Source organism: Pygocentrus nattereri, chromosome 23 (assembly GCF_015220715.1).
Source record: "Pygocentrus nattereri isolate fPygNat1 chromosome 23, fPygNat1.pri, whole genome shotgun sequence".
NCBI lineage: Eukaryota > Metazoa > Chordata > Actinopteri > Characiformes > Serrasalmidae > Pygocentrus > Pygocentrus nattereri.
In genome coordinates this window covers 15,161,488-15,179,638 of record NC_051233.1, presented here as the reverse complement: position 1 = coordinate 15,179,638, position 18,151 = coordinate 15,161,488, and the positions used below count along the sequence as shown (strand labels likewise).

At 40.8% G+C, this 18,151-nt stretch overlaps 1 protein-coding gene and 1 long non-coding RNA gene across 2 annotated transcripts; one reads left to right on the top strand and one right to left on the bottom strand.

Moving 5' to 3' along the window:
• Positions 1-163: 163 nt before the first annotated feature.
• On the bottom strand, positions 164-2,250 carry LOC108437200. The gene is made up of 3 exons (XR_001858595.2): positions 2,106-2,250; positions 1,479-1,562; positions 164-1,375 (listed from the first exon to the last, which is right to left on the bottom strand). It is a non-coding gene; the product is annotated as an uncharacterized LOC108437200 (long non-coding RNA).
• Positions 2,251-2,272: 22 nt separating this feature from the next.
• fbxw5 (F-box and WD repeat domain containing 5) lies at positions 2,273-17,352 on the top strand. The gene is made up of 10 exons (XM_017714138.2): positions 2,273-2,395; positions 4,093-4,288; positions 4,551-4,708; positions 5,276-5,459; positions 7,551-7,699; positions 7,793-8,122; positions 9,430-9,613; positions 10,779-10,926; positions 13,291-13,503; positions 15,425-17,352. Exons 2-10 carry the CDS (start codon positions 4,102-4,104, stop codon positions 15,699-15,701), a joined length of 1,830 nt encoding a protein of 609 aa, XP_017569627.1. The 5' UTR covers positions 2,273-2,395; positions 4,093-4,101; the 3' UTR covers positions 15,702-17,352.
• Positions 17,353-18,151: the final 799 nt, after the last annotated feature.

The window sequence follows — 18,151 nt, the reverse complement described above, 5'->3', positions numbered from 1 at the left end:
AATGCACCATCTATTTCACAGTCTATAAAGTTCATATATGAAAACAAAGCAGAAAAACCTTTTTGGATTTTTTTTTTTTTTGTCATGAAATTCAACTGACGACAGCAAAGTACAAAGAAAGTACAAAATCTTCTCAGGAAATAAATATTTTTTCACATCTGTGTGCCACAATTATTGGCACCTCATTTAATACTCTATACAACCTCCCTTTGTAATGATAACCACTCTGAATGCCCTGAAACACTCAATGAGACTAGAAAACACACAGCAAAGGTTCCAAGATCATTCCTTCAGACAGAAGTCCACACTGTGGACTTTTCTATAGGGTTTAGGTTAGGGAAAAGGGGTGGTCATGGCAAAATCTTAATTCCGTTGTCAGTGAACCATCTTTTGATTTTCAGGTGTACTTTCAGGAGCCTTTTCAACTGTTTAGCTATTTTCTCGTGGCCCTTTCCTGATTTGTGCAGCTCAAGAACCTTTTGTCACAGATAATTGCTGTTTTCTCTGGTCTTTCTCATAGTAATGGATGACTGAGGGATGTCTGTGTTTCATCTTTTATGTTTTCCCCCTGAATCATTATTGACCATTTAACTGTTTCTAATCACTCATGTGAACTTAAAACATAAAATAATAACATGAATTTGAATATACTTCAGAATTTCTAAGGGTGCCAACAGCTGTGGCACACATATTTAAGAAAAATATTTCTTTATGATGAGATTGTCTTTTCTTTCCATCATTATGCTTTTCATAAAGGTTAGATTGCTGCTAATATTTTGAAAGAAAGATTAAAAAAAAGAATAAGTAATTAAGAATAATTATTTAATTCTGTTCATACATATTCACTTTGCTCATGAATACTAGGGGTGCCAGTCTTTGTGGAGGGCATTGTGTGACAGCACTTTAGCCTCACCCAGTGACATTAAAGTTATAATACAGGGCAGAACAGAGGTTATTCGCATGCATCAGTCTTAAAGGCACAGTAACAAACACAGCTTAATTCCGAGGGATAAAGGTTTATGAAAATGAAATACAATTGTTTTTGGTACATGTAACCACATAAACGTTGTAGGCTAAATGTAGGATATAGGCCCTTTAATGAATCCATTCACTTGGGTAGCACTCTGCTTGTGTACTCCTGTCTGTACTGAATGAACCATCAGAAATGCCCACCTCCTAATTTGAGAGTTTAAAGGCAAGTCATCATAATTTTCAGCACAGAGAGAAGCTCACATCACGTGGCCAACAAGCCACGTATTTGTGGATTAGTGGTTTTACATATGCCTATTTCACATGGCATATTATAAAGGCATCATATTGACTGATGGGAACTGGTTTGGTGGAGGACCTCTGGTTGCTGACCATACTTGCTGCCCTGAGGGGTCATAGAACATATTTTCAATTGTCATTTTCTCATAAACACGGCATTAATACATGAAAAAACGTATTTGTGCTATATGATTTAGCGGGGTACGTACGGTTGCTGGATCATCCTGTGTTTGTAACTCGTTGTCTTGATGTTTTAAAGCATCCAGACAGCTTATCCGCCAAAAAGGAAAGCCCTGAGATCAGACACAGTTGCCATTCCGATCAGGTTAATGCATTTTTTCATTATATAAATATATATATATATATATATATATATATATATATATATATATATATATATATACATATATATATATATATATATATATATATATATATATATATATATATATATAATGGTTTTATATGTAATTGAGTTATCACAGTTCATAGAGGAGTTCACAATGCAACGGAATCAAGATATCAACAGAAATCTTTTCAGTAGTGTTTTTTTTTTCTTATCTGAATGCATTTTTGCATTGTTGCCCCCCCCGTAAGTGCCAGCCTGCCACAGCAACTGATGCTAGGAGTAAAATGATACGACCAGTGTTGGGTTTCCATATTTTAAATGTTTAAAGGTTGAAAGTATTGAGGAAAACAGAAGAAACGCTTGTATTTTAACTGTTATCATTCACATAAGTATTTGGATACTACAGGTCCCCCGTGCTAAATCTTGAATAAACAAGCCAGTTCCACAAGTGAACAGACAGGACGGTTAAAAGAATATCTTAACTTACCGCTCAATATTAATCAGATCAGCATGGTTGCTGTCCAGTTCTTATTTATGCAGCTATTTCAGATATCCCTTTACTTCTGTCGTGTTTGGAAATGGAGTGCACCTGCACCGAGCTTCAAATGACAACTGTTCCCTAAAAATCTGGGCTTGATTACACTACCCTAAATACCAGGCTGTCGGTGTTTTTTTCTTCCGTTCGACTTGTTTGGTCTGGGTACAGGACTAGGTGTTTTACCCGGTGTTGTCACACATTACATTCTCGTTTTGTTCAATAACTTCGGCGTTTGGCAGGTAAGTTAGAGTGAGATAAATTGTAGAACATCTTTCAAAAGAATGTGTGAAACAGAAATCTGTATGTCTTGCATAATTAATTATGTGGGAATGCTACGTAGCATAATCAGTTTAGCTTCCTTGCTAGTTAGCTTAGCTCTGTTTTTAGCGAGTTAAAGTGAAGCGAGAAGCTTTGTGGTCGCGAGAAAGACATTAAGCTACATATTGGACAGGCAGAAAGAGTTGTCATGGCTTAACTAACTACCTTAAAGGGCTGTAACTTAGATTTTACACGAGCTTATATGTTTTTAGTCGTAGCTAGCTAAGTTAGTTATGGCATATATGTTCTCCATATGGACTAACGTGGGCTGTTATAGCTAGCTAGCGTTAGCACGAAATAAATCGTTTACAGCAAAGCAGCGCCTGCCTAATTAGAAATTACTGTTTGAATAATTACCTTATGATAAAGCTAAAAGAATCCTTTAGACAAACAACTAACCTACATTTGTTGACATGGATATCTGAGCAGGTCATGTTCCTCAGGAAGAATTTAAACTGGTAGCATGGTTACTTGTATGAACAACTGTTAAGAACTGTTTCTTACCAACGGGTAGCAAGAGTGTTTAAACTTGAGCTGCCACTGGTTAATTTGGAAAGAAAAAGATGTGGATGATGAATGTCATCACTAGTTAAAGTTGGTAAGGTTTAAACTGTTGCCTGCATTACACCACAATCTTTGCTGTAGTGCCCTGGGATATAGTGATTCTGACTGAATGAATATTTGTATATTGAAAAGATACTGAATATATTGAAATCTTTTGCCATCAATACATAACCTACATGTTTTGGTCTGCAGTGGAACAAAACAAAATAAAAAGTTGTAAAAAGAAATGAATTCCTGCTTATTCTACAAAGGTGTTCTACAATTCCATGTACAATATTATTGGTATTTTAGAATTTATAAGGAATAATTATAAGCTATTTAAGAGCTTTTTAAAAACCTCTTAAAGAACATTGTCCCTACTATGAAACATGGATGATTCTCACTAATGTATTGGGGTAGCTTTGCTGCCTGTGGTGCTTTAAATATGTGCAGGGCACGATGAAATCAGAAGGCCACAAATCCATCTTTGAGCAACATATACAGGCCAGTGTCAGAAAGCTGTGCCTCAGTTGCAAGTCATATGTCCTCCAGGAGGACCCCAGGATTACTAAAATGTACCTCAACAACCAATCATAGATGAGAACAAAACATTGCACCATTCTGTAACAGCCTGCTAAAGTCCTGATCTGAAATCCATTGAAACTATGTGGAAAGTGCAGAAAATCCTATATAGAGCAGGCCACTGAGAGAACCGGAGCAGTTTACTTGAGGAGAGTGGGCCAGAGTACCAGTTGAGAAGTGTAGAAATCTCATTCAGAGTTACAGAAAAAGCCTCATTGCAGTGTTTGAAGACTGTGCAACACAATCTTAAGTGATAGATATGTATATTTTCAATTTCTTCTTTCTGAACCATAATGGACAGAACCTTTCTGGTTTCTGTATGCTTAACGGTTACAATGCTGTATAAGCTTCTGTTTTGGAATCAGGTTGGTTAGACATCTGTTCAGCATAGCATACCAGTTCTCAGGATACCATGATCTATTTGGAATGTGTTGTGATATTTAATTCTGTCAATCTGCACTTATGGATAACAACATTCATGTTGCTCACTCAGGATGTTAGGATGGCGAGTGGCCCTGGCCTGCCAGACAGCCTGGTGCTGGAGATCTTCCTGCATCTCCCCCATGCTGCAGTGTTAAACGCTGGCCTAACTTGCTGGCAGTGGTTTGCTGTATCTCGGGATGAGTTCTTGTGGAAGGAGCTATTCTACAGCTACTATCGCATCCCACGCTCTGTGCCCCGCCACCCAGGTACTAACATGCTGCCAGAGATAACATGATGTGTTCATTTTGCCATGGTAGTTTAAGGATATGAGAATTATTTTATTTTATAATAGATTATCTGGGCTTTGTTAGCTGCAACAATGAGATTAATTCCACCTGTCTTCCATCTTCCACCTCTCTTCCATCTCTTCAAAGCTTCTGCCAGTTCAGTTGTTAAGATATAGAGTAGTATGTTGTTGAATTTGTTCACTGATCGTTGTGATACTCAATGTGTATTTTCTCTTGGCAGCGGCTGTGTCATGGTACAGGGAGTTTAAAAGGCTGTATGATTGCATCCCCTGTGTAGAGGTGCAGACACTGAAGGAACACCATGATCAGGTCCTGCACCTGGCCTTTTCGCACCGTGGACACCGTTTCTCCTCCTGCTCCAAAGACTGCACAGTCAAGGTGAAATTTTCCCTCTGCTTATTGTAGTACCCTGATGTCCCTAATACTAAGCACTAAGCTGCATGTGTCATGAGTACAGGATCGAAGCATTGGTAATAACATTTTATATATGATAAGTACTCATATAAGTTGTCATAATGACATGACTGGCTAAGCACTGTTGTAAAAATACTTATATGTGGCACATATACAGTACTTGTTTAATGACCGTTCTTTCTATGACCTCACTTGGCTAAGAATAATTGGCAGTTGTATGAAATAGTTAGCCATAATCCATTTTTAATCATTAATGATTTTCCTTATTATCAAGCATTTTTCAGCGAACTGTTATTATAATGTTGTTTAAAACAGAACTTAGTTCACTGAAAACAATTCTGAGTACTCCTGCATCCTGCTTTCAATAACAAGCCCATAACTTGAACTAGTTTCACCCCAGACAGGAATGATTTTGAATCACTTTGCAGGGCCATTCAAGAAGTGTAGGAGTTGCATTTAACAGATTACCTAGTACCTAATGACACAAATAGCTGAGGGGGACCTAATAAAATTTTATCTCTGTTGTGGCAGCTTTGGGACACAGAGCGGCCAGATGGAACTATCTCTTTGGTGCACAGCTCCAGCATGCGTCAGTTTAACTGGGGCTACACACAGTTCTCCCAATTCAACTGTGACGACACCCTGCTGCTGGTGTCAGGAGTCTACCTCGGGCCACACCACTCCTCCTCTGGAGAGATTGCTGTGATTAGCTTAGGTAAGAAACACTCACTCTAGACCAGGCTGGTCAAGCTGAGGCTGCAACTTTGCAGGGATTAGTGTTTTTTTTTCTTCTAACACTTGCTAATTAGCTAATGAGCTGAATCGTGAGGCAGAATGTCAAACTCAAACCAGTGCCTTACAGAGGTGGTCTAACTAACTAACGCTTTTTGAAGAGTTTTGAAGCTCTGATGCTACAAAATGGTGTCAAAAGGCTGCACGGTCTGTCTGATGGTGAAAGGACAACAGAGAAAGTGACTCATTTGGTATACATGCTAGAAAACCTGTAGAGAGGAGAATTTCCACTCTGCAGTGTGGTTTTCTCAAACACTAGAGGGAGCTCCAGGGTGAATCCAAAATGAATGGGTTGATATGGAGCATTTGAGCAAAATCATAGTTTATAAATGCTTCAGTATTTTTAATGTAAATGAATGTAGTCATTTCCTGACCACTGAAAATCATAAAACATTTTAACGCCACTGTTATATGTTTAAGAGCTTTTAAAGTCGAGCTATAGGAGTTTAAAATGGCACCCCATGTATGTCCATGATGTCAGTGAGCGCGAACAGCCAATGAGCTGCTCCGCTCACCAATCAATCATCACACTCTAGCAGCAATGCTCGCCTTCTGCTGCCCAAAACCTGTTTGCTGTTGAAAAAAGGAAATATATAGGCAAGTTTTCTTTGCTTTTTTTAGTGAAATACATCCTTCTACTTAAGAAACGTTCTGAGCGAGTGATTAGAAACTTTTCGTTTTTAGCCATTGAGCTCCATTTCCCCCCCATTTATTGAGGACTCACTCGCAGATGCCCTCTGCTGATTAGCAGTCCTGTTCTTGATATAATGAGGGGAATAGGAAGTGTCCAGGCTCCTGATAAATCCTCTCTGTACATACTCTGTGAAGCTGCGTATGCAGGGAAGTATCCACTCAGTAAGTCCTGCCCCTGGCTGCCATGAGGTACAAAACATACCTTAGCACTTCAGTGGCTAACAGCTCATGTCATAGAACACAGTGAGCTGTCAGTCCAACAGCAGCCACTCGTTTTTCACTTTCAGTTATGAGTCATTATCTCTTAAATGTGTCACTTGAACATCAGTTAGCTGTAATCAAGGCCCAGTCTTATTTCTTATTTTTACCCTTACCAAAATGTAACTGGTAAACCATTGAAGATGGAATGGGAAATTTAGCTAGCTAGCTACAGAGACATCAGCATACTATTTGTGTTTTTTTTTAATGAAGAAAAGGACCAGAATACATTGAAATGACATTAAACTAAGATAACATGATGGTCACCATAATTCTTTTAACAGAGAAAATACATTTATGGGTTTCTTTGGTGGCAGCACGGTGGCACGGTGGCACAGCAAGGAGGGCCTGGGTTCGATTCCCCGGCCGGGTGACCGAGGTCCTCTCTGTGTGGAGTTTGCATGTTCTCCCCGTGTCTGCGTGGGATTCCTCCGGGTTCTCCGGTTTCCTCCCACAGTCCAAAGACATGCAGTCAGGCCGATTGGACATAATTGGCTAAATTGCCCCTAGGTGTGAGTGACTGACTGACTGTGTCTGTCTGTCTGCCCTGCGATGGACTGGCGACCTGTCCAGGGTGTTTCCTGCCTTCTGTCCGATGACCGCTGGGATAGGATCCAGCAACCCCCTGCAACCCTGAGGGAGAAGCAGCTTAGAAAATGGATGGATGGATGGTTTCTTTGGTCACTTGTGCAGCTATCTATGAATGCTTAAAACAGAGGGGTGGGGTTAAGTGGTGGGATAAGGGGTGAAATGGGATTGGGCCCAAGTCTGTACTGTGGTGTGTAAGCTACTATTTGCTTAGCTAGCAGGTCACAGATTCAGGCTGAATTTCAGCTTTCTGTCCCTCCAACACCAGTCACTTGACTTTGCTCCCTCAGATTTCAATCACTGTCATCTAAAGTTCTGTCAGTGTAGCTTCGGCCCTACATTGTCGGTCCCTGTGCAAAGAATACTGTGCAAAAGATTTACCAAAAATGATAGGAAGTTCTTTTTGAAATGATAAGAAGTTCATATACAGACTCATTTTAAAAGATAAAACTGGAACTGATTGTTTGGCCCACAGAGAACTACACGCTGCTATCTAGAGTGAGGAATAAACCCTATGACGTGTTTGGCTGCTGGCTAAATGAGACTCATCTGATCTCTGGGAACCTGCACTGGATCGGCAACATGACCTCCTGTACCGTGCTTTGGCTCAACAAAGCTTTCCAGGTGTGGCTTGGTGGAAAAAGTTTTTTATTCCTAAACAATGAATCTGAAGTCTTACACATTAGCTTTTTCAGCTAATCCTCTCTTTCCCAACAGGACATTGAGTCAGAGAATGTCAACGTGGTGAAGCGGCTGTTCAAGATCCAGAACGTCAATGCCAGCACCATCCGTACAGTGATGGTGGCCCACTGTCACCGGCACGACTCACCCGACCTGCTGCTGGACTATGAGGCCCAGTCACAGGCCAGAGCCCTGGCCCAGGAGCATGGGGACTCTCACCAGCATCAGCCTCTGCTCTTCGACCTGGGAACCTCTGACAGTGAGGATGACGATGATGAGGAAAACGAAGAAGACAAGCGAGGGGAGATGAGGTGTTCTGCACACGTTCCCCATTTCAGCTCGTCTGGACTGGAGCACATCAGACATGTAAGGATTTTTGTTGGCATGAATTCTGTGACTGTCCACTGTCCAAAAAAAGTTTTGAAGCAAAAAGATGTGGTGTCTGAATAACAACTTTGTGGTTTGAGTTTGTACAGTGTAGTGTGTGCAGGCTCCCAAACAAAACTCCTAAACACAGTGTCTTTTGTTCTGAGAACTCATAGTGAAGCTCATAGCACATAGTTGCTTGTAGGGGTGTGAAAATAGCCAGAATTAAAATGAGACTTGATACGACATGGTGGAGTCTTAATACAATATAGCAGATGAGTGCCTGAATATGTGCCTTGTGTTAATATGTTAATGTTTGCACCTGATATGGACACAGATATGTGAGTATTGGTTTATCATTTAAAACATAAGCATACAGCCCTGCAGTAAAGTTGTCCAAAGTTTCTTTTTTGTGTGTGTGTGTTATGTTTTCTTATGAACATGAACATAGTTTGCACCACAACCAAAGCTTATATGCAGGCACACTTGGGGCATAATGAGGCATGCCTGTAAGCTGTGTGCATGGTGCAAATTATGGATATCTTGTTTGTTAAAAATGTTATTGATTCTACAGTGCTCTAATTACATACTTCAAAATACACCCCAAAAATGACAACCCCTACAATTTATAATAAATCCCTACAATTTATAAAGCCAAGTCATTGTGTGGGAGCATAACATAATTTTTTAAATATGTATTGAAATTGTTACACCCTTCGTTGCTTGTGTCACTGCAGGAAAGGGCAGTTGTTGATTTTAACTTACTTTGTTAATGTAAGCAGTTGTGGAACCAGCAGCATGAACAAGTTTAAGGGAAAATTTGGGGTACATGGTTATTCACGCCTGTGCTTTAGGCCCAGAAAAGAATTTTAAAATGTGCATCTGAAATGTGTGTGACAACTCGGCAGATGACTCCCTTAAAACTATTCACTTCACACTAGTGGTGTGAAATGTCCTACTAGAGAGTTTCGTTTTTGTTCTTTCATTCCTTGGAGTATACAGCAATCTTGAATAGTCCTCTGATCAGTGTTAGTGTTATTGGTTGACTACGGTGTAATGTGATTGCCATTCACATTTATTTATGTAATTATTTTATGTATTAACAAATGTCATTAAAACTTTTGATACTTCTATAAACAGAAGATTGGAACATTTAGCTAGGGCAACTCTGTATAAGTTTAAGTGTCATTGTGTTCATCCAGTGCAGTGCACTGGGTACTGGAGAGTGAGACAGATGACAACAGGTTGGAAGTTTAATACAGTCTGTTTTCTGTAAACTTTTTATTGTGGTGCTTTCTGGTACTCAGGGTCTTCAGAGTGCAGGTGCTCATGAGCTGGAATTGGAGGCGCAGGTAGCTCGGCTGATGGGAAGGAGGCGCACTAAAGCTCCAGACCCAAATCTAATGACGCCCTCTGCCCCAGGGGAAGGAGAGGATAAAACCTATCTGCTGTTCACTACAGGCAGCCTTACCTACTCACCTCACCAGATAGGTTGTGTTTTTGTTTATTGTATCACAAACAGCACTTAACATCTACTTTTTATCAGAGATGCAGTGATATGAAATTTCTGGGCCAGTGTGATGGGGGAAAAAAAAACTTATTGTGGCCGATACCGATATCATAGATTAATAATAGAAATAAATTAATGTCAATTATTTGTAATTTAGCAGAATATTTTAGTGTTTTGCCTTTTACCTCTTTTACCTTATATCTTTTTTTTTTATTTAGCAGGATCATCTAGACTAGAAGATTCAACACCCTAATATTGCCACACAGGAACATAATAACACTTTTAAACATGTTGGGTGATGTGATGTCTTACATTAAAAATACATTTATTCTACTGATCATAGATTGTTCGAGAAAAGCTTTTATGTTTTTTGGTGATTGGCGTGGCAGTCAGATAGTTGGGGGAGAAAGCCGTCTGTTAAGCCATACGTTTTCACATCCACAGTGTCAGGTTGCAGGCATTAGACAAATGGACTTTTGGTTTTCCAGGAAAAACATGAATAAAATCATGTCTCGTCTCTCATACATCAAGTGAAATCAATCATTTTAAACAGCGCTCGCGCAAAATAGCTTCAAAGACGAAGGCATCAGGCTTAGCTAAGCTGCCTCATATGGCAAAGTTTGTGTAACGTTTGCACACAGATTTTTTACTATTACTCGATTTTACTGCAATCATTACAGTTTGGTGGGCAAATTAAAGATTGCCTTTAGCTAGAACCACAACACTTGCTAAATTGCAATATTATGTGCTTCTGTTTAGTGTAGATTAAGCCTCAACTCAAATGATGGGACAAAAGGTTAAAGCAAATCGCCTAACCTAGTTTAAACATTTATGTGTTATTTACATGTTATACATGGTTATTTTTTAAAACCTTACCTATTTAAAAGGGCTGAGGAAGAGGCACATGCCTAGCTGTAGTGTGTTTCAGGAGAAAAGCGAAGAAGTTTGTTTTAGTGTGTTTGAGGGTGAGCCGAGAGGGACAGGGTTGCAAACGCCATTCTACACTTATTGAGGGGTTGCAGCTCAAATGGTTGAGAACCAGGTGAAGTTAGAACAAGCAAGAGCAGAGGACTGAAAATGAGAGTTAGATAGTTAGACATGGTCACTAACTTTTTAAAAAATTTTATGTGCCCCGGGGTGTGTCAGGTATCAAGCGAATCATGCCCGATCAGATGACCACGTGTGGGCCGGTGCTGGGGGAGGAGCGCAGCACTGAGGAGTTCTTTGATTCGCTGGATCATGTGATCGACATTCACGGCCACATTATCGGCATGGGCCTGTCGCCAGACCACAGGTGGGGGTGTCAGACATCCGCAGAGACAGCTAATCAAACAAAGGAGGCATTTTTCACACTACATGATGTCCCCATTCATTTCACTTCAGAAACTTTGAACAGTGGGGGTTGAATTTTTATTATTACATATGAAAATAACAGTGAGCATTGGAATACTTTTTTTAATTGGTAGCTGAACCCTCATTATTATAAGTGACTCTTAAAATAACTGTATCTTGAAGAAAGAAAAATGACAGTTTTTTTCCTTAATTTCTATTTTCTGGATTTCTGTATTTAAGAAATAGTTTGAATTTTGGGGGGAAAAATAGCTTCATGAAGGAGTCCTACCAGGCATGGTTGGCCTGTGGGACACCAGAGGCAGCTGGCAGGTATCGACAGGCCAAGCGATCTGCGGCTTCAGTTGTTGCCAAGGCAAAAACCCATGTATGGGAGGAGTTTGGTGAGGCCTTGGAAACTGACTTTAAGTCGGCTCCGAAAAGATTCTGGCAAACCGTCAGGCGACTCAGAAGGGGAAAGCAGTGTGCCACTAGCACTGTATATAGTGGAGATGGTGTGCTGCTGACTTCGACTGAAGACGTCATTGGGCGGTGGAAGGAATACTTTGAGGACCTTCTCAATCCCACCGACACGTTCTCCAGTGAGGAGGCTGAGTCTGGGGACATGGGAATAGGCTTGTCCATTACTGAGGCCGAAGTCGCTAAGGTAGTTAAGAAGCTCCTTGGTGGCAAGGCTCCAGGGGTGGATGAGATCCGCCCTGAGTTCCTCAAGGCTCTGGATGTTGTGGGGCTGTCTTGGCTGACACGTCTTTTCAACATTGCGTGGACATCGGGGGCGGTGCCACTGGATTGGCAGACTGGGGTGGTGGTGCCTCTTTTTAAAAAAGGGGACCGGAGGGTGTGTTCCAACTACAGGGGAATCACACTCCTCAGCCTCCCTGGCAAGGTCTATGCAGGGGTACTGGAGAAGAGAGTCCGGCTTATAGTCGAACCTCGGATCCAGGAGGAACAGTGCGGGTTCCGCCCTGGTCGTGGAACACTGGACCAACTCTTCACCCTCTTCAGGATTCTGGAGGGTTCATGGGAGTTTGCCCAACCAGTCCACATGTGCTTTGTGGATCTGGAGAAGGCATTCGACTGTGTTCCCCGGGGTATTCTGTGGGAGGTGCTTCGGGAGTACGGGGTACATGGCTCTTTGCTACGAGCCATTCAGGCCCTGTACAAACAAAGCTGGAGTTTGGTTCGCATAGCCGGCAGTAAGTCAGACTCGTTCCCAGTGAGAGTTGGACTCCGTCAGGGCTGCCCTTTGTCACCGATTCTATTCATAATTTTTATGGATAGAATTTCTAGGCGCAGTCAAGGGATGGAGGGTGTCCGGTTTGGTGACCTCAGGGTCACATCACTGCTGTTTGCAGATGATGTGGTCCTATTGGGGACATCAGGCCGCGAACTTCAGCTTTCGCTGGATCGGTTTGCAGCCGAGTGTGAAGCGGCTGGGATGAGAATCAGTACCTCTAAATCCGAGACCATGGTTCTCAGGCAGAAAGGGTGGAGAGCCCTCTCTGGGTCGGGGATAGGCTCTTGCCTCAAGTGGAGGAGTTCAAGTATCTCGGGGTCTTGTTCACGAGTGATGGTACAAGGGAGCGGGAGATTGACAGGCGGATTGGTGCTGGGTCAGCAGTGATGCGGGCTCTTTACCGTTCTGTTGTGGTAAAGAAAGAGCTGAGCCATAAGGCAAGGCTCTCGATTTACCGGTCGATCTACGTTCCCACCCTCACCTATGGTCATGAGCTTTGGGTAATGACCGAAAGAATAAGATCGCGAATACAAGCGGCCGAAATGAGTTTCCTCCGCAGGGTGTCTGGACTCTCCCTTAGAGTTAGGGTGAGAAGTTCAGTCATCCGGGAAGGACTCGGAGTAGAGCCGCTGCTTCTTCACGTCGAGAGGAGCCAGCTGAGGTGGTTCGGGCATCTGGTTAGGATGCCTCCTGGACGCCTCCCTCGGGAGATGTCACAGGCGAGTCCACCTGGGAGGAGACCCCGGGGAAGACCCAGGACACGCTGGCGCGACTATATCGCCCAGCTGGCCTGGGAGCGCCTCGGAATCCCCCTTGGAGAGCTGGTGGAAGTGGCTGGGGAAAGGGAGGTCTGGGCTTCATTGCTTAGGATGCTGCCCCCGCGACCCGAACCCCGGACAAGCGGAAGATAATGGATGGATGGATGGATGAAATAGCTTCATTAAAAATGAGCTTGCCTATCATCATAATCTGTTATAACTGAAAATAATAATACAGGATTGATGCAGTTGAATTGAGCCCTTCAGATGCATTTTACGCTGTATTTTCTAACGCGTAATTTCGTTTAAACAGGTACCTTTATGTGAACAGTCGTGCATGGCCAGCAGGCTACGTGATTTCAGACCCCATGTCCCCTCCACCAATAGCTGAGGAGATTGACCTGCATGTGATTGACCTGAAGAGTCTGCGAGAGGAGCGCCGCAGTCTCCGAGCTCACCGGGCTTTCACCCCTAATGATGAATGCTTCTTCATTTTCCTTGATGTCAGCCGTGACTTTGTGGCCAGGTAACCGATGCTCCACTTCTGTACATCTGGACTCAAGCAACCTGCAATTTGCTTGAGCTCATACGATTGGCAGCGATTTAATTAGTCTCTCCAGATATTTTGAGTGAAATTCCACTAAAACACTATTAAGGAACATATTAATAATTGAGGCTGAAACAAACAACGCTAATGCAAACACAAAGCCATGTAGAGGTCATATTCCCAAGATGTCCTTATTTAGGAACAAATTCTATGAGGCATAACCTTTTTCTCAAACAACATGAGTTATATTTTACCTGTCTTGAATCTCATAAAAGAAGCCTACAATGGATTTAAATCAGCAAGTTATTTCATATATCACCAGCAAAGTACATCAGAAGTCTTGGCCAGCTGCATAGCTTTACACTCAGTATTGTAAGTAAGTTCCACTGAAATTCCTAAAATAACTTGTATGTGTCTTGTTCCAGCACAACCACATGTGGCAGCCTTAATCAGTTTTGGGAAAGTCTAAGTTTTGCTCATATAAAAACACTAAAATAAGTATTCATCTCTTTGAAGAAAACAAGTTGAAGTAGAGGCCACACAGTCTTGTCCAATCAAAGAATTGGTTTTCTCTCCAAATGCTCCCAAACCAAACATTCAAGGAGAGAGAAAAGAGAATTTCTCAAGTGGCTTGAATTTCTGTGTGTTTCATTTTAAAATGTGGACTTAACATTTACATTAACTAAAAATCCACCATAAGCAGCGTTTTAACATGTTTAGTATTGTCAAGTACCAAAATCGGCATCTAGAGCCCTTTTCAGCAACAAGCAACATAACTGTAAAACTTAAGATTTTAAGGTTGATCCATAGTTCTGCAAAGGTGCTGTAAAAATGTTTGCATGGAGACACGGAGGATTTATGGGAAGTGATAGCATGCAGAGAAGTGGACATGTACACCTCCAAAATCTGAATTGCGTAGCATGTCAGTTGTTGGTGGTTGTGGTTCAAGCAAGTGCTGATTGTGAAGGGAAGTAATTTTGTAGGGATGAATGCAGTGTAAAATTGTCTCAAACTTCCCACAAGTACAGTGTAAACAACTGCATTCTTCTCTGTTGTTTTTAATAATTAACTTCTACTTGGGCATTGCTATCAAATGTAATATCTGTGCATGTACAGTTTAAATGAGCTTTCTTAATGTTGGTGAATTGCACTGTTTTCTTTGTGGTCGAGCTGCGCTTTGTGTCATCCGCTTGTCGTTTGGTGTGCAGTAGACTCTAGGCACCTGTAGCAGTTTCTTTCTTTGGACTGAGCAGATTAAACATGACAAAAACATAAGATGCAGGTTCAGCAGTGCCCTCTGGTGGGGTTTAGATATCTCATGGTTCTTAAAGTTTCAATATGTATGTTTTGGGGACTAAGGTGGAAAAGGTGAAATTGCACTCAAAGTGCAGAAGAACATTTTGTAACGTCAGTTGTGCTTTGCACCCCTTATGTGAGTGTATGAATCTGATGGTTGAATCTGAATCAGTTTTCAAGTTCTATTTAATTATATCCTACAAGTTTTTAAATGGTGAAATTTCTTACCCAATGACAGAACTTGTGAACTGCCAGTAGATGAGGTAACACCAATCAGAAGAACAACCAATTACCCACATGATGCCTACATGACTACGCAGTTACAACTAACTGGCTGTGTTACTCTTGCCAGCGTAAATCCAGAGAGAGTAGAAATGCTGGTCTTGTTGACAGAAAAACAGACCTGGACCTTAATTTATAGAAAATAGTTGCAGTTTAAATTGCAGTGACAGTGCTGGTTTGAAAAATCATAATTCAATAATTTGGTGTGTTAAAATAAAAAGGTGTGTTTGCAGATATCTATGCTAGTGATGCCTGCACATGTCTGCATACCTGCAGGCACAGAGGTGCAATCAGACTCTTACTCCCTCTGTTTCTCCTCCAGCGGTGCTGAAGACAAGCACGGCTACATCTGGGACCGCCACTACAACATCTGCCTAGCTCGCTTGCAGCACGATGACGTGGTCAACTCAGTGGCCTTTAGCCCTGCCGACCAGGAGCTCCTGCTGTCAGCCAGTGATGACTCTACCATCAAAGTGTGGCGTTCGCCACGCATGGTGCGTCTGGCACAGAGCCCCCCCCGGGCTGCGAGGCCCCGCAACCTCCTCTCCTCCCTGCTGGCCCGCAGGAGTGCAAGTGCTAACGTGAATGGCAAACCCTGAGTGGAGACCTAACGTGATGCAAGGAAACACACAGTGGGCATGACTGTAAAACACTCCGGAAACTGTAGCATGTGAGATCAAAGAACTAGATGGATGATGAGGAAGAAGAAACAGCAGGGAGGTGAGTGTAGGGGAGTGTGTATGTGTATGCATGTGTACACACTGGGATTCCTGTTACACTTGGGCCTATTGGAAAAGAGGGTCAAACAAAGCTTTTCATATGAATTCATGAGACAGAATGCTCTTGTGCTGCCATTTTGTTTGTGAGAATTTTTCAGATTTCTGTTCGATGAATAAACCACAGAAACATCTGGAGTTTTTTTTAGTCACAAAATGTCTTTATTTTGAAGGACAAGACACTTGAAACTTAACTTTAATATAGGCGTGTATCACAGTTTCGTAAATGCTCGAAAGAGTGTCTTGTCTTTTTTTTTAAAATGTTGACAGTTGATATATTAATACAGAGTGATAAAGAAAATTTTGAAACAAAAACCAAGAATTTGCATCAAAACTGTTTTTGTCCCATTAGCTACCAAGAGTACAATGATTGAGCTCTTAACTGATGCCGTTGTTTTAACCACAAATAATAGCAATCAAACAGTACTGTTTCTGCTGTATTTGAAGATCAAAAGCTTCAGACAAATAGCTATAACGTCAAAGCGACATACAGTGAATGCCTTCGTTGTAAATTTCTTTATTAAGTTGTGTCCTTTATTTCTTTATTAACTAATTTGTGTCCACTGCCTAGCGCAAATGACTTCATTTCAAGTCGTACACCTTAGTACTAGTCTGAAAAAAATCCATCCTAAAAGTGTACAATCACACCACTACTACTCTGGAATGCTTGCAAGAAAGCATTCACAATGTGTTTTATATGAATTCTTAAGCATATTAGGTAACATTTTTTTTTGTCTAAAAGGCAAATGCAGCATACTTCAAAGTAATTGTCAATATCACGACTAAATAAAAGTTGCTCACTGCACAGGCTCACTGTTTAACATGGTGGGATTGAAGCAGATGAAGCATCAAATGACCTGCTTTAGTATATTGCTAGTGTCAGTGGATACTTTCTTTTGAAACTGTGCTAACCCCTTCAGTACTGCATTGCTGTAACCCATTATGCCATAATACTTTTTCATATTTGACAGTTAATGGACTCCCTCACATCCCTTTGCCTTTATGCATCTGCCATAATGTTAGCATAGAATTTACCATGTGGTGTATTTTTATTTACCAAAAATTCTTAGGTAAAACCCCATAATATTACGTGAGAAACAGAATCGCACCCATCCCATCTTTCAAATGTTTCTGAAAGCTTACTGCTCATGGTTGGATCCTTTCATGCTTCTTTGTAAGCGCTGAATATTTATTTTAGTTTTGCCCCATTTTTTTTTTTTTTTTTTAAAACATACCAAGCGCTTTAATGCATCCAAGCCCATGTAAACCAGCCAGGATGGATTGTGGTCTGGTATGGTATGGTTTAGTTGTATTGTGTGTTCTCTGCTGGTGCTTGTTGTAATGGATTTGTGTTCTTCAGCATGTTTGACTTTCTCACCTGGTCCTCTTTAACATGCATCATCAGTCTAGTATGTATGAATGTTTACATGGTGATCCATTAAAACTTTTCACATCTTAGAGTTACACAGTTCAACTTTTCAGTCTTCTTATTTGGAGAGTTCATCTTGCCTATTAATATATTTAGTCTGAGTTTATATATGCGTTTGCATATTTGACACCTCCCTCGCATCCCCTTGCCTATATAACTTTTTTTTCTTTTTTTATTTGAAACCTTTATATTCTTATACTATACTATCATTTATATTATTTTCAATTGACCAGAAAATAACACAATATACAAAATAATAATGAAAAATAATAAGAGTTAATTGAGTTATGAGGTAATAAACGAAGCCTATTGCAAATCACAGTAAAACAAAGTCTTACCATAAACCATAAATGTGAACACTTGTGTAAAGCGTTGAATTTAAGAGTTAAACTGTTCAAGCTAATGTGCAATTTGAATTATATTTGTATGTTGTTGTAAGCAGGGCTCATGTCAAATAATGCCTTTAGGAAGAAAAATAAGCAATTACAAGTAGAAAATTACATTTAAAAAATAAATAAATAAATACACACACTAGATGTGAAATGCTTTATTGATTGTTCACCCTAAAAGAGTTGGAAGTTAGAAAATTGTAAAATTCATATAGATGCAATCATTAAAACACAGAAAGAAGATGGCACTAGACTAATAGATATGATCAAAACAAAAAGAAGATAAGGTTTGTTGCTCCTAATTATGTTTTTAGTTTGTAAATTGCTGGGTGTCCTCACTTAAAACAGAAATAAATGATTGTTTTCTCTCCTGGATAGTAATTTGTGGTTGAGCTTACTTGATAATTAACAGTGCTTTTATAGTTATCTTAATAATACAACAAAAACAGGGCCTA